Raw genomic sequence first — 27,911 nt, forward strand, 5'->3', positions numbered from 1 at the left:
GTGAGTGAGTGAGTTGGTTTAACGCCGCTTTTAACAGTAATCATAGGTTTCCGGCGTGCCCAAGGGACGCAATTCTGCACAGCGAATCGCAGCGCCTTAGACGACTGGGCCACCCGTGCCCCCATTTATACGTTTAAGGTACAATCGAGCCTGCTCATTCTGAGAAGTTTTAAAGAACATTGAAGGCCTCAGTAAAGATTTTAAAATGATTTGTATGGGGAGGTCATTTACAAACTTGATTCATCAGTGACAGGGGTGATATCAGATGCAGTTCCCCGTTTTGAATTTTACCATTATGTTCCCGTGTTTTATTTCAGGCGAACAAGTACCTTCCCTTTGCATGTGTTTGTGACGGGTGCCACCGGTGGGACAGGATACGCTGACCTTTTCGAGAACACCTTGTGTCATCAGTATTTGATAGTGATATATAAACGCATGCTTAGGATATATTTGGAATCTTACAATGGACTCTGCTTCAGTAGAGTTTTCTTATGATTATGAAAACAGCTCTTGTCGCTTTTTTTCATTTATGCAGCATGTGTAGAAATACCATGCTTTGTCTTGAAAATATACTCAGACCGAACCGTGTTACCCTGTTAATCCGGACGGTATCGTTCCTAGTGAAATCACCCAGATTATCAAATGTACGGATTTACAAGAAATAAGATGGGAGTATGATCCCTGAGTTTAAATGAAGACGGTGCCAAATGTAATTGTCCGGAACAGGATGTCCGGACTAATGAGGTTTCATTGTATTCAGAAATGTTTCCGACCCTTCCTTAGGCTGGGATTTCACCCGTGTTAGTGGGACCACATTTTCTACTTGACATTATTTGCATTGTTAATTCAAATGACAGCAAATGTTTGCCTGTATAGAATTCTATATTTTGCTGTTAAAGAAAATAGAAACAATAGTTGTCTGTAACAACGTGGAACCTGTCGACATCAGCAGACAGGAACCACATCAACGCACACGACGAAGAATACAAAATACAATGCTGAGAAACTAATGGATGATATACAATAGTACAGCACTTCAAGTTAAATGTAATTTTGATCGATTGATACGTTACCTTGACAGAAACCAGCTGACAGAAAACGTTTTCGGAATTTGTGTAAACAAGAGAGATCGTTATACAAATGTTTGTAAAACGGCTATGAGGTTTCAAAGGGGCTTCAGGCCGGATGATTCTTGACAGAGCGTCCATTTCCTTTCAGAGCACGTGCTTCTCACGGTGTGAGTCGCGGCACGTGCACGGCAACCTACCCGGATGTATCATATCACAGATTCTATGAATACAAATATCAGATTAAGTTATATCCCTGCTTGTACCGCCGACACTGAGGATCTAACCCACGCAACATGTCACGCCCAGATACGCCCATTGTGAAAATAAAATGGCTGCCTACGGGGGCACAGTTTGGCTGTAGTTGTGCCAAGTGTTTGATATTGAACAAAGGATTCTTCAATCGTATTAACATAATCTTCGAAGAATCCCATAGCACAAATGTATCGACCTTTTGTCAATAAATGTTTAATAATATGCAAAATAATTTATCTGTATATTTGTGTTATTCATTATGTATATAAATATATAAATGCTGTTTAGGCCAGTCTTTTTTTAAAACTTGGTTTACGAATCCGCAGACGCCAAAAAATTAAAAATTAAAATCAGTTGATTTTGTTATTCCAGGAGTAAGTACAATGAACAAGCGCCTCGTTTATTGCCGTTATCAATACAAAGAAAAATACTTAGTCTTGTATAATTTACATCCAATCGAGCCTAGACTTGTGTTGTTGCCTCTTTAACTATTCCTCCCATCCCCACCTTGTTTTTTCTTACTAACTTATAATTTTGAGGAAATATATAAACATATTTGGTCGGAAAAAAAGCACAATAGAAATGTGTTATTTTTACTCCTGGAACATAATTTTTTTTGTTTTTTTCGACCAGTCGACACAAATTTGGCAACCAAAATTCCGTAAACTAACAAATGAGTCTGCTCTTAGGCGTTTGAAGAACATAAAGATATGACACCATTTTTATGGAAAACAACCTGTGGATTGTTTCAGCTGATGGAGAGGTCGTCACAAACAATAAAAGATGTTATCTATTACACCACATTCTCCTTTTTTTGTGGATGTTCACGAAATGAATTGAGTGAGTTTAGTTTTAGGCCGGTTCCAGCAATATTCAAGACACACCACGGCGGGGGAATAAGAGTAATGGACTTCACACATTAGGGAATTGAACCCGGGACTTCGATCGCGACGTCTGAGCAAGCGCTTTAAACAAGGCAACCTCACTTCCCCTCGTGAGTGAGTGAGTGAGTGCGTGGGTATGGTTTTAGGCCGTTTTTAGCAATACCACGCAATATCGCGGCAGATGACACCAGAAATGGGTTTTACACATTGTAACTATGTGGGGAATCGAACCCGGGTTTTCGGCGTGACCTCCCCTCGCGAAAAGGATGTGCATGTCCTCTCTTCCGGCGTGCGTGGTCAGACTGTCCTAATAACACCGTTAACTGTTGTGTACCCTCTATCCGACGCATCGCTATGCTCCCTCCTACAGTTTTTATAGGGCAGGGTTCATTGAACGGTAATCGTTGGTGCAGAAAGGTCAATGTGTCCGTGTCTCCTATTGTTGATGCGATTCGTGCAGTACCTATATATATATATAAAGGAGAGGATGTTGGATTTCTGCATTTTGATAATTTTATGATAAATGGGGCTAACTTGAATATGAAGAAATTCAGCCTTAGTATATATAACATGGGTTTTAGTTTACGCTTATTAATATAAAACCTCAATGCCAGAGAGACTAACCAGTCTCGAGAATCTGCCTAAACAGATTCCCTTTAGCGGTGCCTGTAATTCTTCACATAAAGTTCACGTTTAGAATTAATGACACGGCGTCTTTAAATGTTACGTAATACTTTGTAGCGTACGTTAGCACTATATGTTTTTTTTGTTTACAAAAAGAAAAATATGATCTGACAAACTGATTCTTTAAATAAATCCTAACAGCCCCCAGAAATTTTTCGTGAAACACAAACTATTTCAAGTGCCTAAATTTGTTAATAATCCAAACACATAAACCATTTTCACTATCTCGAGACGAATAAATGGACCATATTTCATCACGAAGGAACAAGTTCTGCGAACATGATATTTTATCAGCATATATTTCATCTATGTCCAATGTGATAAAACGTAATGCACAAAGGTCAAGTTATTTGTCTGGAATGAAAATAAACCTTTTGAGCATAAGAGCTTGTAGTGCCGTTAGATAAACCAACCCATCGTGTTGGGGAACGTGTTTTGCATCCCATCATCCTCCGCGTCACTACACTATTTATTCGTTTTGCTGCGGGGCACCGGAAGTTGTTAACGAGCGCCCTCTTTAGGTCAACTACAGAAAAAAATGTGTGAAGTGATATGGTCCGTTCCCTTCGCTGTATTCCCAAATTGTATCTGTCGTGATAAGCGCGAATATGTTTTTTCAGGGAGTATAAACTGTTTATTCCAATCATTGAGTGACAAGATGACAGAGATGCTACAATGTCGAGACGAGTTGTCTTCAGAGGTCGGAACCCATGAAAGCATGGACGATAATGTACTAATTACTCTTGGTATCATATTACATACAGCAGTGGCGAAGATTATAACCTACCAAAGCCAGCAATTACTGGCATGATTTGCACGTGCAGTGTTGACCCCTATGCAGCCACCATCATGCATAAATAACGATCCCCTTAATTTGCAAATAAATTCGGGCTTAAGGAACCTTCTGTGAAGAAGAGAAGCCAGTTTGTTCGTTATTGTTATCTTTGGAATTTAATTTGAATTGTAAAAGTAAATATGGGTTAAGAAGTGCCAGATAAAGGAAGTGGGTAGAGTCAGCATAGGGTTTCAATTTCCTTATCCATTCTATGGGGGATCCCAGTTACCATGTTTTAACTGAAATTGTCTAAAAAAACTTTAGTTATATCACACACGGAGAGTTTAATTAAGGCTCACGTGTGTTTTCATTACATTATGCCATCAACAAAATGAGTGTGTGTTATATGTACATATTTCATAAAATATAAAATAAAATTATATTTTTCAATTCTTAAATTCATTTTATTTTTATTGATTTTTATTTCTGGTCAAATGTGGAAATTCTTATGGTTTATTTTAAGAATTAAGGACATGGTTCTCCATTATTTGATCCGTCTGAACTGTATTGATGCCGTGATTTCATCATATGAATTCATTGTTTATGTTATTACAGCTCTCAACTGGAGTCATCAAGATAGTATTGAATATTCATAAACGATGCAAAAAAATACCTTATAATATATGCCAGTATAATATACTGAACCAAAAAAGTATTTGAATATTTTTGGGATAGTTTTTCTTTTTGCAGTGAAGACTGAGCACACAATTTCATGAAAATATCCTAAAAAATATTCATGGTCCCTAGATTTTTTGTTCAGTATAATATATGTGTATAGTTGTTTGGAAGTTTAATTGTATTTGTAGTTCTGCGTCCGTTATAAAGTTATCGGTAGTTGACATGTTAAACTTATATGTAAATGTTATGAGGTGGAAATAAAATGTTTTTTAAAATTGCGAAGACGTATTATCAATTGTATAACTTATAATTCAATTGTACATGTAGTTAAATGATATATTTACCTATCACAAAAATAGTACAAAATCGTTGTATTTCATAAATGAATCAATATTTTTAATGACAAGCACATACGTACGAAGACAACGCCGTACTCATGCAATGGTACATGACAGACATATTTTAAATATAAAACGTCAAGGCTGGGGAATAACCAGTCTCGATTATCCGACGCAACTTTCCTAGGGCGTGAAAACCAGTAGGATCCACCACACCTAGTATATAGCTCATCATAATGTATTGTGTCACCCCGTTAGACCGAAAACCTCACCCTCCGGACGATTACTTTACGCTGTCAGTGCACAAGGACATTTCGGTGTCCATGTTAACGGGGTTTCGCTTTGCAAAGAATTATGTATTTGATATTTGAACACGTACATGTGCATGTACAGGGCGAACTAATTCTTATAATTCATCTTCCATCAAGTGCAGGACATGATTGGAAACGGATAATATAGTTTTAATAAGGAATATGTTTGTGTTTCTTGCAAGTGTAAGTAATCATCAACCGTAACATTGAAGTTATTTACTTTTAAAGTGTAAACCCGGTGGATTAGAAGCTATAAATTAAATCAATTATTTCATTAGGTGATGAAGGTTAGGATGAAGGCCAACTGGATAACTTTGAGATATTGTTGAAATTAACATGTGACAAATAACCAAGTACATATTTCTATCTGTTGCATGTTTTCACCTATGACATGTTGAAACTCAGACCTGTGGCCAAAATGAGCGGAAATACAATTTTTTGTAAAACATAAAGACGAAAGCTATGAGCAAGTGTGTGCCTATATTAACGATTACATGCTTACTCTATGAAAACATTAAAATATTTCTTTAAAATACTTTATAATAGTTTTTCTATTTCAGTAATACATTTCCTCCTCTGCCGTGGAATCAACGAAGTTGGACTTGGTTAACTTTGATCTAGACTTGCCTGGGCTTTTAGTAAATAAAAAAAAATAAAAAAATTCCACCACGTGTATGTACTGTCAGTATCTTGTAACACAACCCGCATGGGTCAAAGAGTTCAACTATGGAAGAAATGCTGTAATCAACCCTTTGTGTCAATTCATAAATGAGATATCAAATACATCTCGAAATGCCAACTTTCAATCCCTTGTCTCAAATTATTCAGATTAGTGTGTGTTTCAAAATGAATTTTTCAAATGAACTGAATCATTCCGAAAGTGACAATCACTTAATACTCCAGTTTCATTTTCTTTTCAAAAAATATTTTTCTGAACTTGTTTCATTCTTTACCCGGATCCTTTGCTATTCCAACTTCTTTATTTCCCGCTAACAGCTTCTCCGTCTTGTCATTCAAACACACTCTTCAAAGTTTAAATTAAACTCAAGATCTGAAAGTTTATAAGTAATTTTTGCCTTTAAGAACATCTATGACAGTCAAATTATTTACACAAAAGAACTACGACGCCAGTTGAGACTTTCTTCCCGAGAGCCCGTGAATTTCAGGTCCTCGTGACAGTCATTGATACCAATTAGTTAAGAGCGCTTTGTCTTCTATAATTCTTACTCTATCGGTTCTTACAGAGCCCATTATCGCGGAAGGCGAAACAACCTTTCAAAATCAGCACGTAATTATTTAACCACAGCCCTGTCTCCCTGAGTTATCAATTTTCTTGATAGAATCCATTTTCGTGTCCGGAAACTCGAGAGGGAAGTCTTGATGCCTCCAGCCATAAGAAAGACAACAAGCCATTCTAAATTTCCGCTAATTCCACTCGCAGTTGGACTCCAATAGTTAGAAGCGGGCACTTGTCAGATTTTCACAACAGATTTCTAATTTCAAAGAGCGCTCGCCAATCGATCCGTTTTCGCTGTTAGAAACACTGAACGGATTTCCCTAGTTGTAACGCGAGAAGGAACTGATAGGGGGCGTGGCTTGTTGACAGATGGCGCTATACAGCAAATAGAGATTAACCAATCAGCGGCCGGTGGGGTCGTCCACGTGCGACTTTCTACGCTGCAAGTGTCATGTCGTTTTAATGACCCTCCTGACAATTAGCTGACTATATCTGATCTGCGAAATGGCCTAGTGCTTTATTTAATAGAGTAACTATTAAGATGCTCTTTTACACCTTTCACACCTCCCATGCTTGTAAGATGGAAGCGATATTGGATTTGCTCAACTGACGTTCTGGCTTGAGCTTACTGACCGCTGGCAATATGTCACAAGATAGAAGCGACGAAGCCTCTGTCCAGAAGGATTCCGACACAGAACTATCCTTCAGCATCAAGAAAATTCTCGGCGAGGCACCCCTGAAGAGAGAAAATCGCCCCAGGTCACCGAAATCATCCTTGTCCCAAGATCCCTTCAGCCCTTCATCTGACAATCCTTACTCGCCTATTATTAAACATGTGCCATTTTCGCCTGTGGGGTGCGTCCCGTACTTGACAAACTCTGAGTCTACGGGGGTGATACGTGTCCCTACCCACAGACCCCACCCTGTTGTGCCCCTGTGGCCAAATTACAGCATACCCTGGGTAGATATTCGGAGGGACAGATTTGGAGGTAAGTTGCACGTAAGTTGTGATTTTTATTTGTAAAAAGTACATGCAATGTATTTGTTTTTTTAGATTCATCAGTTGTTTTCAGGGTATTCTTGTACATTTATCCTCAGTGCTATTTCTGTTCTGTGACAGGTGCGAGATCTGTGTAAGTAAACCGACGATTGATATACGGTTTGGGGTTTAGTAGTAATTATATAATCTTGACTTTAGTGACGGGAATAATGGCAGCAGTGCCAGCAACTTGTGAGCCAGACTTGTTGATTCGTTTAATTGAGAGCACAAAGTCAGTTTAAAGTCCCCAAGCGACCGTAATGTCAAGAAAAGAAAAACATTTTTGAGCGGCACAACGTGCCTTTTTATGAGCATGTATTTCTTCCCGTGTTGTAGATATTACAAATCAGCACCAATCAATCTTTCTTGCGTTTAAAATCGCCGAGTAAAAAATATCAAAACATGACATCTTCCGTAAAAAGTTAGATACCAAAATGTATTTATTTCCAAAAGAATTTACAAATATGCTCTTCCTACAAATGAAAGTCTCAAGAACATTATCTGCATTATTCTACATTCGATCTTACCTTTTTCAAATCATATTTATAATTATAAACATCCTGTATACCTACCAACATACCTGTTGAATTAAAAATACTCAAAGTGGACAATGTCTTAATTGTAAATCAATATCAGTGTTGAACTATCTAGGACCTTTGTACAAAATCATCGTATATTGAAAAAACAAAATATATTTACATCCTTGCCCATAAATATCGATATGAGAAGCTGACGTTCAAACGTTTATTGCCCTATCTGCGTCATGTTCTGAAACATTCCGGCCTATTATGGTCATGAAGTTGATGGTAACTAAAGGCTTCTGTGCCTAATTTGATATAGCCGACCGTCGATGGTTATTGACATCTAATCCCAACTTGTGTTTCTGCGTTATGCATGTTACACTTCTTCCGTCACTACTAAATCCAATCAGGTTACAGTGGTGAATGTATAATTGTTCTACGACAGGCAGAGAAATCCAACCCTCCCTCTGGCTATTCAGGTTAACAGCCATAAAAACTCCCTATTTATCGTTGTTTTATTGATGTCTAAAATACTGTGAATTACATTGCTTCAACTAGACATTGATTAAGACACATCAGCAATTTTGAATAAAAACAACTGAACTATAATCGTTATCTATTTTCAAATGGTCATACACAAGTACACAAAGTGTCATCTAAACTTGGATCATTTTGACGGAAAACAACGTGTAAATTTGATATCAATTTCAAACAGGCAATAGCACTTGTTAACTTGTGCATCTATTTTACCATGACTATTCCAGTCTTATTTATTTTAAAGGTAAATTTATAATACTGATAACAACAGTTTACATTTCATGAAAATATATTTTGATCACTCTTGTGCTATTTGGGTTAGTTTTCAGTGCAGTCGCGAATCTGTGATTATCGCTTAAGACTTGTCAAATAGTAACTAAACACTGATGAGAAAATAATGGCGGATAATGGAAATTGATGCTCATATTATAGAACAATTTTCAAAACGACACGATGTCGTGAGGCATTTGCTTTCATATGCTCCCTCATCTGATGGTGTTAATCGCATTCGTGTTTCATGATCAATACTGTTGTCTTAGGCACTCATAATACCAATCAAAGCCCACCCATCTAACGCAGAGGTATTCAATTAAAACCTAAGTCACCCTTAAGTACTATATGAATGGCGCTGTAGCAGTTCTAAAAAGGAGAGTTTGATGAATGCCTTCGTAAATGGATTAGAAATGGAATATCAAATTTAAGCCACTGTGCTTGATTTGATTATCTCTTTAAATCTTAAATTACTAATACATCAATTTGGGACATTTCGTTTCAAAACCCAAGACATATAATGGCGTTTTGTTATGTATTTCTTCTTTGAGTATCAGTTCAATAAAGCAGATAATTTGTCAGTTGTGCTTACAACGAAAAATTTGATAAATGTCTTTGCAAATGGATTATGATAGAATATAAAGTCATTTTGATTCATTTAATTTTTTTTTAATCTGTAATAGATTATATTTACATCCATTTTTCAGACAACAGGCCAAATAATGATTATCGGTGGGTTTTGTTTCTATATATAAAACTTAATAAAATAAAGCACTGTAAATCGATAACAGTGGTAAAAGTCTTTTTGCATGTAATATTCCTAAGTGTGTCTTATCAAAATGTTATTACCCTTCGGACTGTAAGGGGTATGAGATCTGGAGTCATACACAGGATGTTCCAGGTATTTTAATTAATTAGGGCTATAACGTGATACAAACTGGTTATGTTTATTGTTCAAAACTGACAGCTTTTAATCGCCCTAAATCATCGACTCTAAACCTGAAACGTATCAAAACATGTTGATTTTTTAACAAAAATCAAGACATAAGCTTCACGTTAATTCTTGTTTTTCAATACACTCGAATAGCAGTAGATTCGTCTCACAATGCGTTCAGATTTCCGTTAGCTGTAATCCTGTTTGTAAGTCAAATCTATGCCTGTGTCTAGCATCAGTACCGTTACTTATTAACACATGATTATGATTATGATTATGATTATTATACAGTCGGAATCGTACAATGGAGATAGCCTATGGTTATGGCCAGGTGTTGTCGCTTTTATATACTCTCCATTAGCACCGATTTAAATATTAATTAGCATTGACATGTCGTGATACATGGATTTGTCATTTCTTTATTCACTGAAACATGGAAAGTTCTATGCCATCATTCCTGTGCTTGGGGTTGCCTGGACTTGCCTGGACATGGCGTTGTTCACATCATCCTTCTGTGACGTTTGGATTGGATTTACAAACATATTAATTTGAATGGAAACGTTATTATTTGTATGCGGACGTTCATGTTGGGTGTGCGTTGTTCACGTTCACGTACACGGAGAATCTATGACTTCTTAATTATAAAGCGTTGAACAGAGTATAGGTTAAACCACGGATAACAAATTTGTCAAACTCACCCCAACTGTTGCTCCACAATAAAGTGTGTGAGTCTTGCCATACATTTGGGGTACCAGAACCAGAACATGACGCTGTAAATGTATGGACACCAGAACATGACTGTTAATGTGTGGGCACCAGACAATGACGCTGTTAATGTATGGACACCAGAACAAATCGCTGTTAATGTATGGACACCAGAACATGACGCTCTTAATGTGTGGGCACCAGAACATGAAGCTGTTAATGTATAGGCACCGGCACCAGAATATAACGCTGTTAATGTTTGGGCACCAGCACCAGAATATGACGCTGTTAATGTCTTGACACCAGTACCAGAATATGACACTGTTAATGTGTGGACACCAGCACCAGGGCATCATGCTGTTCATGTATGGACACCAGAACATGACACTGTTAATGTATGGACACCAGCACCAGAATATGACGCTGTTAATGTCTGGGCACCAGCACCAGAACATGACACTGTTAATGTATGGTCACCAGCACCAGAAAATGACACTGTTAATGTGTGGACACCAGCACAACGGCATGATGCTGTTAATGTATGGACACCAGAACATGACACTGTTAATGTATGGGCACCAGTACCAGGGCATGACGCTGTTAATGTATGGGCACCAGAACCAGGGCATGATGCTGTTAATGTATGGACACCAGAACATGACACTGTTAATGTATGGACACCAGAACCAGGGCATGATGCTATTAATGTATGGACACCAGAACATGACACTGTTAATGGATGGACACCAGAACCAGGGCATGATGCTATTAATGTATGGACACCAGAGCATGACGCCGTTAATGTATGGTTACCAGCTTGAGAACATGATGCTGTTAATGTATGGACACCAGAACATGACACTGTTAATGTATGGGCACCAGAACATGACGCTGTTAATGTATGGGCACCAGTACCAGGGCATGACGCTGTTAATGTATGGGCACCAGAACCAGGGCATGATGCTGTTAATGTATGGACACCAGAACATGACACTGTTAATGTATGGACACCAGAACCAGGGCATGATGCTATAAATGTATCGACACCAGAACATGACACTGTTAATGGATGGACACCAGAACCAGGGCATGATGCTATTAATGTATGGACACCAGAGCATGACGCCGTTAATGTATGGTTACCAGCTTGAGAACATGACGATGTTAATGTATGGGTACCAGAACATGACACTGTTAATATATGGATACCAGAACATGACGCTGTTAATTTATGGACACCAGCACCAGAACATGATGCTGTTAATATATGGACACCAGAACATGACACTGTTAATGTATGGGCACCAGAACATGACGCTGTTAATGTATGGACACCAGATCATGACGCTCTTAATGTATGGGTACTAGCACCAGGACATGACGCTGATAAAGTATGGACACCAGAACATGACACTGTTAATGTATGGGTACTAGCACCAGAACATGAAGCTGTTAATGTATGGGCACCAGCACCAGAATATGACGCTGTTAATGTATGGGCACCAGCACCAGAATATGACGCTGTTAATGTATGGACACCAGTACCAGAACATGACGCTGGTAATGTATGGACACCAGAACATGACACTGTTAATGTATGGGCACCAACACCAGAACATGACGCTGTTAATGTATGGGCACCAGCAACAGCATAAAACGCTGTTAATGTATGGACACCAGTACCAGAATATGACGCTGTTAATGTATGGACACCAGAACATGACACTGTTAATGTATGGACACCAGCACCAGAACATGACACTGTTAATGTATTGACACCAGAACATGACGCCGTTAATGTATGGACACCAGAACATGACACTGTTAATGTATGGGTACTAGCACCAGGACATGACGCTGTTAGTGTATGGACACCAGAACATGACGCTGTTAATGTATGGGTACTAGCACCAGGTAATGACGCTATTAATGTATGGACACCAGAACATGACACTGTTGATGTATGGACACCAGAACATGACGCTGTTAATGTATGGACACCAGAACATGACGCTGTTAATGTATGGACACCAGAACATGACGCTGTTAATGTATGGGTACTAGCACCAGAACATGACACTGTTTATGTATGGGCACCAGCACCAGAACATGACACTGTTGATGTATGGACACCAGAACATGACACTGTTGATGTATGGACACCAGAACATGACACTGTTGATGTATGGACACCAGAACATGACGTTGTTAATGTATGGACACCAGAACATGACGCTGTTAATGTATGGACACCAGAACATGACACTGTTAATGTATGGACACCAGAACATGACGCTGTTAATGTATGGGTACTACCACCAGGTCATGACGCTGTTAGTGTATGGACACCAGAACATGATGTTGTTAATGTATGGGTACTAGCACCAGGACATGACGCTGTTAATGTATGGACACCAGAACATGACACTGTTAATGTATGGACACCAGAACATGACGCTGTTAATGTATGGAAACCAGAATATGACGCTGTTAATGTATGGACACTAGAACAAGTCGCTGTTAATGTATGGGCACCAGCACCAGAATATGACACTGTTAATGTATGGACACCAGAACATGACGCTGGTAATGTATGGACACCAGAACATGACGCTGTTAATGTATGGAAACCAGAATATGACGCTGTTAATGTATGGAAACCAGAATATGACGCTGTTAATGTATGGACACTAGAACAAGTCGCTGTTAATGAATGGCCACCGGAACATGACACTGTTAATGTATGGACACCAGAACATGACACTGTTAATGTATGGACACCAGCACAAGAATATGACGCTGTTAATGTATGGACCCCAGAACATGACACTGTTAATGTATGGACACCAGAACATGACGCTGTTAATGTATCGGCACCAGCATCAGAACATGACGCTGTTAATCTATGTGCACCAGGACCAGCATATGACACTGTTAATGTATTGACACCACTACCAGAACATGACGCTGTTAATGTTAGGGCTCCAGTACCAGAATATGACGCTGTTAATGTATGGACACCAGCACCAGAATATGACACTGTTAATGTATGGACACCAGAACATGACGCCGTTAATGTATGGACACCAGAACATGACACTGTTAATGTATGGGCACCAGCACCAGAACATGAAGCTGTTAATGTATGGGCACCAGAATATGACGCTGTTAATGTATGGACACCAGAACATGACGCTGTTAATGTATGGACACCAGAACATGACACCGTTAATGTATGGGCACTAGCAACAGCATATGACGCTGTTAATGTATGGACACCAGTACCAGAATATGACGCTGTTAATGTATGGACACCAGAACATGACGCTGTTAATGTATGGACACCAGCACCAGAACATGACGCTGGTAATGTTTGACCACCAGAACATGACACTGTTAATGTTAGGGCACACGTACCAGAACATGACGCTGTTAATGTATGGGCACCAGAACCAGGGCATGATGCTGTTAATGTATGGACACCAGAACATGACACTGTTAATGTATGGGCACCAGCACCAGAACATGACGATGTTAATGTTTGACCACCAGAACATGACACTGTTAATGTATGGGCACCAGCACCAGAACATGACGCTGGTAGTGTTTGACCACCAGAACATGACACTGTTAATGTTAGGGCACACGTACCAGAACATAACGCTGTTAATGTATGGACCCCAGAACATGACGCTCTTAATGTATGGACACCAGAACATGACACTGTTAATGTATGGGCACCAGCACCAGAACATGACGCTCTTAATGTATGGACACCAGAACATGACACTGTTAATGTATGGGCACCAGCACCAGAACATGACGATGTTAATGTATGGACACCAGAACAAGACACTGTTAATGAATAGCCACCGGAACATGACGCTGTTAATGTATGGGCACCAGCACAAGAACATGACGCTGTTAATGTTAGGGCACACGTACCAGAACATGACGCTGGTAATGTATGGGCACCAGCACCAGAATATGACGCTGTTAATGTATGGACACCAGCACCAGAACATGACGCTGTTAATGTATGGGCACCAGCACCAGAATATGACGCTGTTAATGTTTGGGTAGCAGAACCAGAACATGACGCTGTTAATGTCTGGGCACCAGCACCAGAACATGACGCTGTTAATGTATGGGCACCAGCACCAGAACATGACGCTGTTAATGTATGGACACCAGCACCAGAACATGACGCTGTTAATGTATGGACACCAGAACATGACGCTGCTAATGTATGGGCACCAGCACCAGAACATGACGCTGGTAATGTTTGGGCACCAGCACCAGGACATGACGCTGTTAATGTATGGACACCAGAACATGACGCTGTTAATGTATGGGCACCAGCACCAGAACATGACGCTGTTAATGTCTGGGCACCAGCACCAGAACATGACGCTGGTAATGTATGGGCACCAGCACAAGAATATGACGCTGTTAATGTTTGGGTAGCAGAACCAGAACATGACGCTGGTAATGTATGGACACCAGCACCAGAACATGACGCTGTTATTGTATGGGCACCAGCTCCAGAACATGACGCTGGTAATGTATGGACACCAGCACCAGAACATGACGCTGGTAATGTTTGGGTAGCAGCACCAGAACATGACGCTGTTAATGTATGGACACCAGCACCAGAACATGAAGCTGTTTATGTATGGACACCAGCACCAGAACATGACGCTGGTAATGTTTGGGTAGCAGAACCAGAACACGTTCCTGTTAATGTATGGACACCAGGACATGACGCTGTTAATGTTTGTGTTCCAGCACCAGAACATGTTCCTGTTAATGTATGGGCACCAGCACCAGAACATGACGCCGTTAATGTGGTCATCAGAAAATTACACGTTTAAAGTAGGAATTGGAAAATACACTTATAGTGTGTGCATCGGGAAATAACACGTTCAATCTAGTCATCGGGGTGAATAACTATTAATGTATGCAGAGGAAAATAACATTGATAATGTAGGCATGACGAAATAACAACGACATCATGAAATAACACGGTTGATGTAGGCATCGGGAAATAACACCTCTTAACATATACTACTCAAAAGAAGTTAAAGAACACCAGATGTATAATACACGATTTAGCAAATTGGTCATGGCATTATGTGTTATAACATTACTATCATCTAATGTTTGGCAACATGTTGCACCACGTCTTGGGTATTGCTGATCCTTCTGACACTTTCTGGAAACACTTCTGGTAGTCATGCAAATGAATTGAAAACATGAGCAAAACACAGGAATATTGTCGCCCAAACACAACGCTGCACCTGTCCTGAGCAACAACCAACACAATGTTCATGCTCAGCATATGAAAGTGGTGATGTTCATGGTGCACGTGCATGCTTTCCCTTTAAGAAGGCGATGACGATGATCGTGTTATCACACTTTCCAAAACCATGCCACAGAGACGACATCTGACTGATGTTGATAGAGGACAAGCTATTGGTTGGCTCCAGGATGGCCTTTCTTTACGTGAAGTGGGCAGAAGATTGCAGGTGTCCCCCTCTGTCATTCACACCCTTTGGCATCGTTTTGCTGCCACTGGCAGAGTGCAAGAGCGACATCGTTCTGGACGGCCAAGGTGTACCTCACAACGTGATGACCGATATCTGGTTCTCCAAGCACTCAGGCAGCGTACATCAACAGCAAACAACCTTAGGTTACAGTTAAGGGCTGTCAATAACACTGTCGTTAGTGATCAGACGGTGCGAAACCGTTTACGAGCTGCGCACTTGAGAAGTCGACGACAAGCAGTGAGACCACCTTTACGGCCAAGTTCACAGAACAGCACGTCTGGCTTGGTGTCGACAACATGTGCGTTGGAACAGACAGCAATGGTCTCGTGTACTGTTTACAGACGAGTCGCGATTCTGTTTGCAGCTCAATGATGGAAGAATACGGGTGTGGCGTCGTACTGGAGAGAGATTCACTGATGCCACAGTACGTGAACGTGTCGCGTTTGGTGGGGGATCAGTGATGGTATGGGGAGGATTCAGTTGGGATCACAGGACTCCTCTGTACCATATTGTCGGGAATCTGAATGCTGCCAGGTACCGTGATGAGATTCTTGAACCCCTGGTATTGCCCACACTTCGTCAGATTGGTCAAGGTGCTTTCCTTCAGGACGACAATGCACGACCCCATCGCGCTCGGATTATCACTGACTATCACTGACAAAGGCAGATTACCGTTATGCAATGACCTGCTTATTCGCCAGATCTGGAGCCCACTGAACATCTTTGGGATGCCTTGGGAAGAGCCGTTCAAGCTAACCATCCACCTCCTGTTAATCTCCAGCAACTGTTAGGATTTCTTCATCAGGAATGGCAAGCAATTCCACAGACAACACTGCAGCAGCTTGTCCGATCTATGCGTAGAAGATGTCAGGACTGTATTGCTTCCAGGGGTGGGCATACTCGATATTGAAAGTACAGGATTGTCCTGAACTGTAGTGTGTGACTTTTGATTTATAGGGTACATGCAATTCATATTGATTTGCTCTGGTCAGCTGTATGCCAGCGTTTCTTTCGCCAATGAAATGTCATGATTAAATACTTATCTTTCCCAATCATTGTTGTTCCTGTGGCCACGATTTATTTTTTGAGTGATTTTGATAACTTATTTGGGTGTTCTTTAACTTCTTTTGAGTAGTATATTTATGTATCAGAAACTTAACACGTATAAGGCATCAGGAAATTACACTGTTAATGTACTATGTTTAATGTAGGTATAACATTGTTAATGTATTAATTAGAAGTAAAAAACCTCTTTTAATTTAGCCATCAGGATATAACACTTAATGTACGCATCAGGAAATAACACTGTTAATATATGCAACAAGAGTATCACTGACAAGGTAGGTGTCGGGAGATGGCACGTTTTGAAAAAGTTTAATGTCAGGAAATTAAACTATTAATGTAGTCATCAGGAAATGACGTGTTTACTTTATATGTTAGGAAATAACACTGTCAATGCAGACATCAGGAAATAACACTGTTAATATAATTATGCATACGCCAATATAACATGTCAATGTAACACTTTCACTATAGGCATCGCGACACAACACTGTTGATGTGACACTTTTAACATAGACATCAGGAAACAACGCTGTTAATGTAACACTTTTAATGTAAGCATTAGGTGAGGTGAGATGAAATGGGGTTTAACGTCGCGTCCAAGATTATTGCATTTATATAGCGACGTGCATGCGCGCGTGTGTGTGTGTGACTAATGCCGATTCAAGTGCTAGACCTCTGAGATACCGTGTCAAAGTTCAACATGAATACCCTACTCAGAAACAGTATACTGACTCATAGCCGACCAGTCCTTGTTTTAGCCCCTTAGTGCCGAGCGCCAGGCAGGATAACAACAATTACCCTCTTTTAACGTCTTTTGGTATGACGTATCGAGACCCCGAGCTTCCGCTCTCCGGGCGGACGATCTACCACTAGACCACGGAGGCGGTCGGAAGGAAAAATATTGTCATACACTTTTACTTTGTGCATTAGGAAACAACACTGTTAATGTAAGTATAAGGAAACAACATTGTCAATGTAACACTTGTTCTATAGGCATCAAGAAACAACACTGTTAATGCAACAATTATACTACAGACATCATGAAACGACACTGTCAATGTAACACTTTTACTGTAGACATAACGAAACAATACTGTCAATGTAACACTTTTACTGTAGACATAACGAAACGTCACTGTCAACGTAACACTTTTACTGTAGACATAACGAAACGTCACTGTCAATGTAACACTTTTACTGTAGACATAACGAAACAATACTGTCAATGTAACACTTTTACTGTACACATAACGAAACGTCACTGTCAATGTAACACTTTTACTGTACACATAACGAAACAATACTGTCGATGTAATACTTTTACTGAAGGCATCAGGAAACAACACTGTCAATGTAACACTTTTACTGTAGACATAACGAAACGTCACTGTCAATGTAACACTTTTACTGTACACATAACGAAACAACACTGTCAATGTAACACTTTTACTGTAGACATAACGAATTGACACTGTTAATGTAACACTTTTACTGTAGACATCATGAAACGTCACTGTCAATGTAACACTTTTACTGTACACATAACGAAACAATACTGTCGATGTAACACTTTAACTGAAGGCATCAGGAAACGTCACTGTCATTGTAACACTTTTACTGTAGACATAACGAAACAATACTGTCGATGTAATACTTTTACTGAAGGCATCAGGAAACAACACTGTCAATGTAACACTTTTACTGTAGACATAACAAATTGACACTGTTAATGTAACACTTTTACTGTAGACATAACGAAATAACACTGTCAGTGTGACACTTTTACTATAGACATCATGAAACGTCACTGTCAATGTAACACTTTTACTGTACACATAACGAAACAATACTGTCGATGTAACACTTTTACTGAAGGCATCAGGAAACGTCACTGTCATTGTAACACTTTTACTGTAGACATAACGAAACAATACTGTCGATGTAATACTTTTACTGAAGGGATCAGGAAACAACACTGTCAATGTAATACTTTTAATGAAGGGATCAGGAAACAACACTGTCAATGTAACACTTTTACTGTAGACATAACGAAACGTCACTGTCAATGTAACACTTTCTGTAGACATAACGAAACGACACCGTTAATATGACTCTTTAGGCATCAATAAACAACACTGTTGATGTAACAGTTTCGCTGTAGCCATCCGGAAACAACACTGTATATGAACACTGTTAATGTAACACGTTTAACATAACCATCAAGAAATAACACTTTCCATGTTGCCATCAGAAATGACGCTGTTAATGTAACACTTTAAATGTAAGCATCAGGATATAGCGCTAGTTAGGGCCACCGGGCAGAACTTGTCAGTCTTCGTGATGACAAGGAAGGACATACACCGACAGGATGATGGCACTTTCACTATGGTTTCTTGCAAGGATGTGTATTATTTTACGAATATTACAATTAATCTCTATGTTTTGACCCTTTTGTTATGGATAATATGTAATGTGTCATTTATAGATTCACCACAGCTGGGTGTCACGGGACGTTTAAAAAAATAGAAGTGCTGTTTATACTTAGGCAAATACAAGTTGTTTTAAGTGTGCCTCGCTTATTAACATGCAGCCGTTTTGTGGCAGGAGCACTGCTGCGCGGCGTCAGACAACAAACACTTACTTTTTTATGCCAATTGTGTGAGTGGCTGGTGCCACCGTAGGACGTGCTTACCCTTTTAGCGGACACCTGGTGTCATCACTTATTATCAGTGGTCCATTCACACAATTGACATCATTATTTTGTCTTTTACGCCCACATTCGTCACCACTCGCCCCTTTCCGTAACCTGCAAGAAGACTCGTCCCCCAATCGATGAATGTTATGTGCGAAAATACGACAAACCAATCAGAATGCGCGTATGATTTCAAGTTCTTCGTCAAAGAATCCCTCAGAAATAATTTTTTGATTTTACATGTCTTGCATCTAAAAATATACCAAAGACACAGATAATGTGTTCAATCATACTGTGTAATTCCGCATGTCCCGATGTGCTTTAAATTGCATCTGAAATATATATAATATATGGGGAAATATGTGTGAACCATTACGCAACGAGTTGACAATTGTTTTAGGTATGCCCGTTTGCGCTAAGACGAAACCCGGTCGCAAAAATGACCAAGAGAGGGGCACGAGTCGCTATTCGGCTTGTCCCGGAATAACACGAGTTGGTCACGAATGTTACGCCCAATGGAACGTGTTGCGGCTGATTATTCTTTTGCTTTGACGTTTTATATTTGATTCAGCTACAAAAGATTTTCACACAAAGTTGTCATTGAAAAGATTGACACTATTATTCCATAAACGTGTTTGTTTAAGTTGGGAAAATGAGGTTTCGTTGAGTCATATTCAAAGAAGTTACATGCATGTTTTAAAAAGCAGACCATTTTAGTTGTCATTAAAACACTTAATGGTAGGCAATGGGTGTTATAGTGCAAATGAAAACAGAAGCGTAACACGTGTCATTTTCAGATACATGCAAGGGTTGACTCTGTAAGCAGGTACAACAGCAAACACCTACACAGAACAATTTATACAATGAATAAACTGTTCCATCCATGGCACAACATTATTACAAAGAGCTTTTTTAGCCATAAGGTTAGAATTAATCGAGTTCACAATCATCGTATGTGCACTAGTCTAGTGCAAATATCTAATGCAAATATCGTTCTGGCGGCATTGTTTACGTCATTCGAATCTTATTGTGACGTAAGGTCGGAATGACGTCACATTAGAAACGACGTCAAAGCTGAAGATTGATAACGTCATTCGACAAATTGCGGCTTATTATGACAGCGGTGGTAATCACTGCATTTTAACAAAGGGGAACTCAAAAGGATTGAGAAATAATGGGGAAAAGAGAAAGTATTAAACTCACATGTGAATCATACCGATTTTACGAAACTCGTGTGAGAATCCATGTATTACCCTCGCTCTCGCTCGTGAAATACAAGAATTCTAACACTCGTTTCTTAAAATTCTCGTATAATAATCTCTATATCTATGTATACATGATCAAGTTCGGTCCTTCCGTCTTGAACGACGGTGATGCTACTGCAACATTCCGATTGGACATGTAACAACGTCATTGTGTAGTGTGTGTGTGTGTGTGTGTGTGTGTGTGTGTGTGTGTGTGTGTGTGTGTGTGTGTGTGTGTGTGTGTGTGTGTGTGTGTGTGTGTGTGTGTGTGTGTGTGTGTGTGCGCGCGTGTGCGTGTGCGTGTGTGTGTGTGTGGCTTTATCACGTCACTGGCTGCCTTTCACTACCCGCGGCTCATTTCCCAGCCTTCTTCAGAAAAGCTGTCTTTACTGTTTCGTCCATGACACATAACAAAAGACACACACCCATCTATCGCCACTTACGTCAATATCTGACCTGTTCTCAATTGCAGTTGTTCGGCGTGTTGGTCATCCCTATCAGAACCGGACGCCGCCGAAGAGGAAGAAGCCACGGACATCCTTCTCCCGTCTGCAGATCATGGAGTTGGAGAAACGCTTCCACCGACAGAAGTACCTGGCGTCCGCGGAGAGGTCGGCTCTGGCCAAAGCCCTGAAGATGACCGACGCCCAGGTCAAGACCTGGTTCCAGAACAGGAGGACGAAATGGAGGTGAGATTCATGGACTCGAGATCTTTTTAGATATTTTTTACTCAAACAGTATCTTGCCAAGGCAAGGGTGTTAACTGACTGTAAAAGTCCATGAACACACAATGCCATTTAGAAAGTGGTCAAATGTTACAAATGGTATATTTGGGATAACACTAGACTAACATTTAGTCTCTGAAATCTTATATTCACAATATCCTTCTTGATTCTAAAAATAAAAATAAATTCCCTATGCTGATTTGTGGAATAGAGCTAGCTTGAGCTGGCTAGACTTGCTTTTGTATGCGTTTCTAGGTAAAAAAATATCATAAAATAAATATATTCCACGGTCATGGTGCAGGGCTAGGATAACACTTTCTTTGTTAAGTACAGCTTCTCGTACTTTTTTGGGTTAAGACCCCTCCAGGATCAGAACCCACACTGCCAGAGTAAGGCACCTAATCGCCAGCACACAAAGACAGCGATCTAACTCACTCAACCACCGAGGCTTCCACAAAATGAAAGTCCGACAACTTGTAGTCTAGATCACGTACTTTGTGTACCCCTCCGACAAGTGTAAATTGGCACGGCTCCCATGGCCGAACGCTATGAACACACAATGCCATTCATAGCGTTCGTGTGTGTTCATAGCGTTCGGCCATGGGAGCCGTAATTGATATTAAGCTGTTGATGACCATCGTTGACAGTTACCTTAAGTGTCCATTATGGCCTTAAGAAAATCTGTTTGTTCTTTTATTTCATCCTCGATATTTTCTGGAATCTGAACCTTAACAGGCACTCATCCTAAAATATGAAATTCGATCTAACTCTAAATTATTCATAAAGTCAAAAACAGAAATATGTCGAATTCTGAAAATATATTCTTTATTCTAATAGTGGATATTCATCGTATAATCATTCTTTAGACATAAAAACACCAAATCATTAAATGCATCCTGATTCGCCTTTTACAAAATGTAGAAAATTTACGAAACTCTTTCATTCATGATCTTTCACAACATTTGTTTAACAAAACATCTAGAATATATCTGTTCTTAAGAAACAAACAATTCCAAATTCAGAATGCATCTTGATTCATCTTTTTCAAATGTTTCAATCTATGTATTGAAAAAGGAATCCCTCAGTGAATACATTGATTAAATTAAATCTTTATTTACTTATAAAGAATCTCCAATAGATTTATTCTCTTGACAAAATTTTCTGACTCTTTAAGGACGTCGTGACTCAGCGCATAGAAGGTATTTCAATCGAGATCTTTACCTGCACATGTTGAAAAAGGTCCCAAATTGAATAGTTTTAATTCGGCTCTTGAACTGTTTCACTGCAACGAGCCATGTTGAAATACTGTGTTGTTTCAATTCTCGATCGACTGTTGAAATCTCTTGATGGTGCTTGTCACGTCTAGACTGTTGTGTTTTTCTTACTCGCAAATGCATCCCACAATGCAAAGAGACAGTCAAATAACCCACATGGGATTACAAATCTGTGACTGCACTTTTACCTTCGACATCAGACGTCGATTGACCCGCTCAGTGGTAATCGAGCACGATTAGATAAGTACAGAATCCAATTAAATCCTGAAAGGTATGCGTTTAACATTATCAACTTTCTATGAGACTTCACATAAGCTCTCAAAGAATCTAATATTATGGACAGTAGTTCGGTTAAATTTTTATAGGCGGGTGAGCATCCTGACGAGTTGACTCAAAAGCGTCATGGGAGATAACTCTTGCTCTTCAAAGACTCGAGTAATTGCCCTAGTGGCTCAGCAAAATCGAATTGTTCTCCAATACCAGAGTTATTCAATTTGTTCAGCGTGTTTGAACTCCAAGTACTAATAATTGATCCATCTGCTCTGATCAGAGCGTGAAATGCTATTAACCCCCGACTAACACCACATCATTTGAGATTAGAAGCTCTCCTTCACCGAGAAGTCAGCATTGTGTCCCCTTTGAAAAGACTGCTGTGAGGCATGTGTAAGCTGGCAGGCCATTGAGACAGAAGTGGAGTTGGAAACAATTTCTAAAACTCGTAAAGTCCTTAATAACGTTTGTTTTCGAAAAACATTAAGTTAATACTTCCCCCACACATCACCATTCAAACTTCACCCTGAATTAAATTTTCACCATTTTTTTAATTTATTCAAAGTGACCACACCTACATCGATAGCATTTTAGCAAGCTCAGCAGTTTTGGTCTGTACGTTGTACGTTTACATACCATGTGTGTACAAGGTCTGAATTCGGTATTGAAATAGTACAGTCAACATCATTTCAAAATGAGACCGCCTCCTTGGTCTAGTGGTAGAGCGTCCACCCGGAGAGCGGATGGTCCGGGGTTCGATCCCCGACCGCCTTATACCAAAGACGTTAAAAGATCGTACTTGTTGTTACCCTGTCTGTCGCTCGGCATTAAGGGGCTAAAACAAGGACAGGTCGGCTAGAGGTCAGTAAACTGCGGCATGGTATCTCAGTGGGCTGGCACTATGAAATCGGCACCAGTCCGGACTATTACAAGCCACACACACACACACACACACACACACACACACACACACACACACACGTGCATGCACGTCGCTATATAAGTGCAATAATTTTGGACGCGACGTTAAACCCAATTTCACCTCACCACCTAACCTACCTTCAAGATGGTACTACACGTTAATAGTATTCTTAATTAGTTTTGGTTATTTAATTATACGTGGCTGCCTTTGGGGACGATAATCTTCAAGCGCCTGAAGATTAAGGACACGTTAGGCAATAATTGTTGTATCACACCTCTGGGGGTTGATTGTGTGCTTATTTAACCAAATCTTGCAAGTCCAATGTACGTGAATATGTAAATTGTGTCGAATTCACTTACAAACATTCTGTAATATATTTGTACTTGATAACGGTGTGAGGTCGGCCTGGTTTACAAATACGTGCCTCAATAAAAAATATAATCCTGCAACAGCGACACTAAAATAATTGCACATATTTGCTATATTACTTTTTGAAAATACTCATTAAAGCCCCTAGTTGTATAATGGCTCATTATGTGTAATATGTGATACTGTTGTCGTGTAATACTGTATGTTGATTATTTAAGTTATTTTCTTCTTTTCCCAGGCGACAAACTGCAGAAGAAAGAGAAGCAGAACGACAAGCCGCAAACCGGTTGATGATGTCGTTACAAGCGGAAGCTAGTAAGACGATTTACGACATTCGTGATCCTTTGTGTATGAGTAATTCGTCCCTAAACGCTCTTCAAAACCTTCAACCTTGGGCAGAAGATGGCTCAAGGAATAATGGCTGATGTTTCAACTCAATTAATAAATAATTATTGACTTTCAAGCCACCATGAAAGGGCTGTTCCTTTTATTCTGCCCAGATACCATGGGTCACGTTAAAATCGGGAAAAAGGCTGCCTCGACCAAGTCCGTGTTTCTCCGACCATCAATGATTTCAACATCAACGAGGGGGTGTTACTTATCGTGTATCGTTATGGGGAAAATGACTTCATAGATTCTCAAATCTATTTCAAATGCATATCATGTGATGAAACCATGTTTGAAACATGAATGGATGGCTGAATGACTTGCTGTATATTTCCTTCAGTGCATACGTGATATGTATATCAGTGCTATATGAATGTTTACAATGTTCACGTTTCAAATTGCACATAGTATATTTTGTACATACTATTTTTCATTTACTTCAAATTACATTTCACGTCCTCTATATTAACTATAATATAATACGACGAATACATAATTTGTTGATTTTGACAGACTGTAGTCTAGGCATAGTATGGCTTAAGTAACACCGGCGTGACTCCCTCCCTCACTCACTCACTATTCTCATTAAAGTATGTTTGGGGCTCCGCATCAATCCGTTTTACATTAATATTCATAGCCAATTATAGCCACGTGGGTGTATTTAAATGAGAAAGGAAGATAACCTATATACATAGACGATCTGAGATGGTTATAAATAATATTTTGGTATTAGTAGGGAAATAATAGTAATGTTAAGAAAAATGTCTTCCCCTATAAACACCCATTTATATGTTCAGATACTTTCTAAATGTATTCATATTAAGTTTCTTTATGTGCTGATAATTTCAACAATAATATTGTTTCACACATTCACTGTAGACCGTCAACATTTGGTAATATAAGCTTCTTTCCTTCCTCTCAGACGAGCAAAGCACGGGATGGTAGTAAGCAGCTGTTGCACTGCCACTGCAAGCGATGATAGGTAGCGAGGTGTGTATGATCATGTGCCAGTGTAAGTCAAGAGATAAAGCGAGTCTGTCCACTCGGATTCGTTTGGTTGTCATTTAAACATACATGGACTATCACCAACCTTCACGGGTTATAAAAATATACAAGCCTGCTAACGTCTTCTTTATGCCAGAACTACTTTGCTTAACGAATTGACAGTCACCACATTATTTATAATTACATTTATGAATGTATCCTAACTGTAACTGTAACATTATTTTTAATATGATAAACTATCATTTACTATGGTATGTGTAGGAGGAGAAATGAATACGTTTCGTGTCTTTTGCAATAGTTTATATTTTTAAAGAAACTATGGTTTTGTATTTATTTATTATTTTTTATTTATTTATTTGGATTGGTGATACATTCAGTTTATATTTTATGTTTCGTTATTTGAAATTGTTTTAGTTTTCTGTTTCTTTATCATATTTGTTGGCTGGTGGTTGTTGGTTTTTTTGGGGTGTTTCTTTTGAAAGAGGGGTCGACTTGATATTTTGTTTCGTTTTTAAATTAACATTTTACCTTTTCTATAGCTTTTATTTTTATTTATTTTATTTGGATAGGGGAATTCAGTACATATCGAGAATAGGACCTATGATGAACACGCTCGTACTAGAAAAACTATTGATTCAGCATACGGAGTTTTCCGCAAAGCTTGACAGAGGGGCGATTGTTACAATAGGCGTTGCTGACCATCTTCTCGCCGTGTACAGTTCATTGTTGTCACGTGTCTGTTGAATGAAATAAATTATATTCATACTTACCCAGTGTCAGTGTTTGTTTCTTGAGTCACTTACTCACCAACTTACTTAGTGTTGTCTATGCCGTCTACATGTGTGCGACGTCGTCAACTGCCTTTACTCCACCCATACAAGTGACGGCAGTTCAGACAACGCTTTTAGAGTGAGTGAGTGAGTTGGGTTTAACGCCGCTTTTAACAGTATTACAGTTATATCACGGCGTGTCAGCTTAATGTGGGAGGAAAGCCCGAAGTGATGCATGTCTCAGACGTTTACTACTTCGGTGAAACCCACGAGCACGGGTATGGTGCTGAAAAACCTGGAAACGTAATCGGGGCGAACCGGGATTCGAACTCACAATCATAGGTTTCTGACGTGCCCAAGGGACGCAACTCTGCACAGTCAATCTCCGCTTTTAGACGTTGTATGCGAGCTAGTCGGCATCCTGTACACGCTATTCCATGCAAGTTGTTTGGTGATTGACCTTTCGTCACAGAGGGTGCTGTCCATCGTCGGGCCAGGAGGCATCTTCTTGAAATTTACAAAATTAAAGTACATACCCCTTACACATTGGCGTTTGTGCATATATTTAATACACACCTTCAGTCTGCCCGTCTCCACTGTGTCACTTCCTGTACGTCAGGTGAAGGTCACTACAATGTCAAGGTTGAAAATATTGTGATTATTTGCACGGAGGCCCATTTCAAACAGACTGCTCTGTTAATCACTAAATGTCGGAATTTCGACATTTCTTTCAAGAAACATCATGAAAACACACTTTAAGCGTTGTTACAATTGTCTATTTGTATAATTGTCTGTTTCGTGTGCCAAATCAATAACGTCAAACATGAATACTTCAAACGACCAACTTTCCGATTATATTTAATGGCAAAACAAATGTTCAAGCATTTGTATGTTATTTTGCAGTAGAAGCTATTACAACGGCGTGTTATGGAGTTCGAACACAATGAAACACTGTTTAGCTAATGCCGTACCAGATTAACAAATATGAAAAGTAATCTAAGGCCATTTGTCAAAGTCTGACCTTTAATGGCTGTATATTGGCAATATTTGCACAGCTAGGCTGCATAAAAAATTATATGCTTCTCGGGCACTTTTTTCTCGAAATTGATGAGGGGAGGGAGTTTATTCATATTTTTATTGAGAAACAAAAATGATTTTGGTTTTCTTTCCCAACATGGATATCAACAAACACATCTGGGCATGCATTAGTCGGTCTTACAGACCCTGATACAAATATATCAAATACAGCCCATGCAAGTCTATAATATTTGGCAAGTGTAGATTAGTGCAGGATCAGTATCTGAAAATGAAGAGAGTCTCTGGGCTCCTTTTTATTATTTTTTTATTAAGATAATTTAACAACTTTTGTTTTTTTTCTGTACGATATGTTCATTTCAGAGATTA

The 27,911-nt window shown here is 39.4% G+C and overlaps 1 protein-coding gene across 2 annotated transcripts; it reads left to right on the forward strand.

The window, feature by feature from the left end:
• Positions 1-6,698: 6,698 nt before the first annotated feature.
• Positions 6,699-26,617, forward strand: LOC124142055 (T-cell leukemia homeobox protein 3-like). 2 transcript variants are annotated; one of them, XM_046510319.2, is made up of 4 exons: positions 6,699-7,218; positions 21,258-21,474; positions 24,584-24,660; positions 25,655-26,617. In XM_046510319.2, exons 1-4 carry the CDS (start codon positions 6,873-6,875, stop codon positions 25,675-25,677), a joined length of 663 nt encoding a protein of 220 aa, XP_046366275.1. In that variant the 5' UTR covers positions 6,699-6,872; the 3' UTR covers positions 25,678-26,617. The 2 variants fall into 2 exon arrangements, with proteins under 2 accessions (XP_046366275.1, XP_046366274.1); XM_046510318.2 differs by having other exon boundaries at positions 24,584-26,617.
• Positions 26,618-27,911: the final 1,294 nt, after the last annotated feature.

Source organism: Haliotis rufescens, unplaced genomic scaffold (assembly GCF_023055435.1).
Source record: "Haliotis rufescens isolate VD_foot unplaced genomic scaffold, xgHalRufe1.0.p SCAF_81, whole genome shotgun sequence".
In the NCBI taxonomy this organism is placed as follows: Eukaryota; Metazoa; Mollusca; class Gastropoda; order Lepetellida; family Haliotidae; genus Haliotis; species Haliotis rufescens.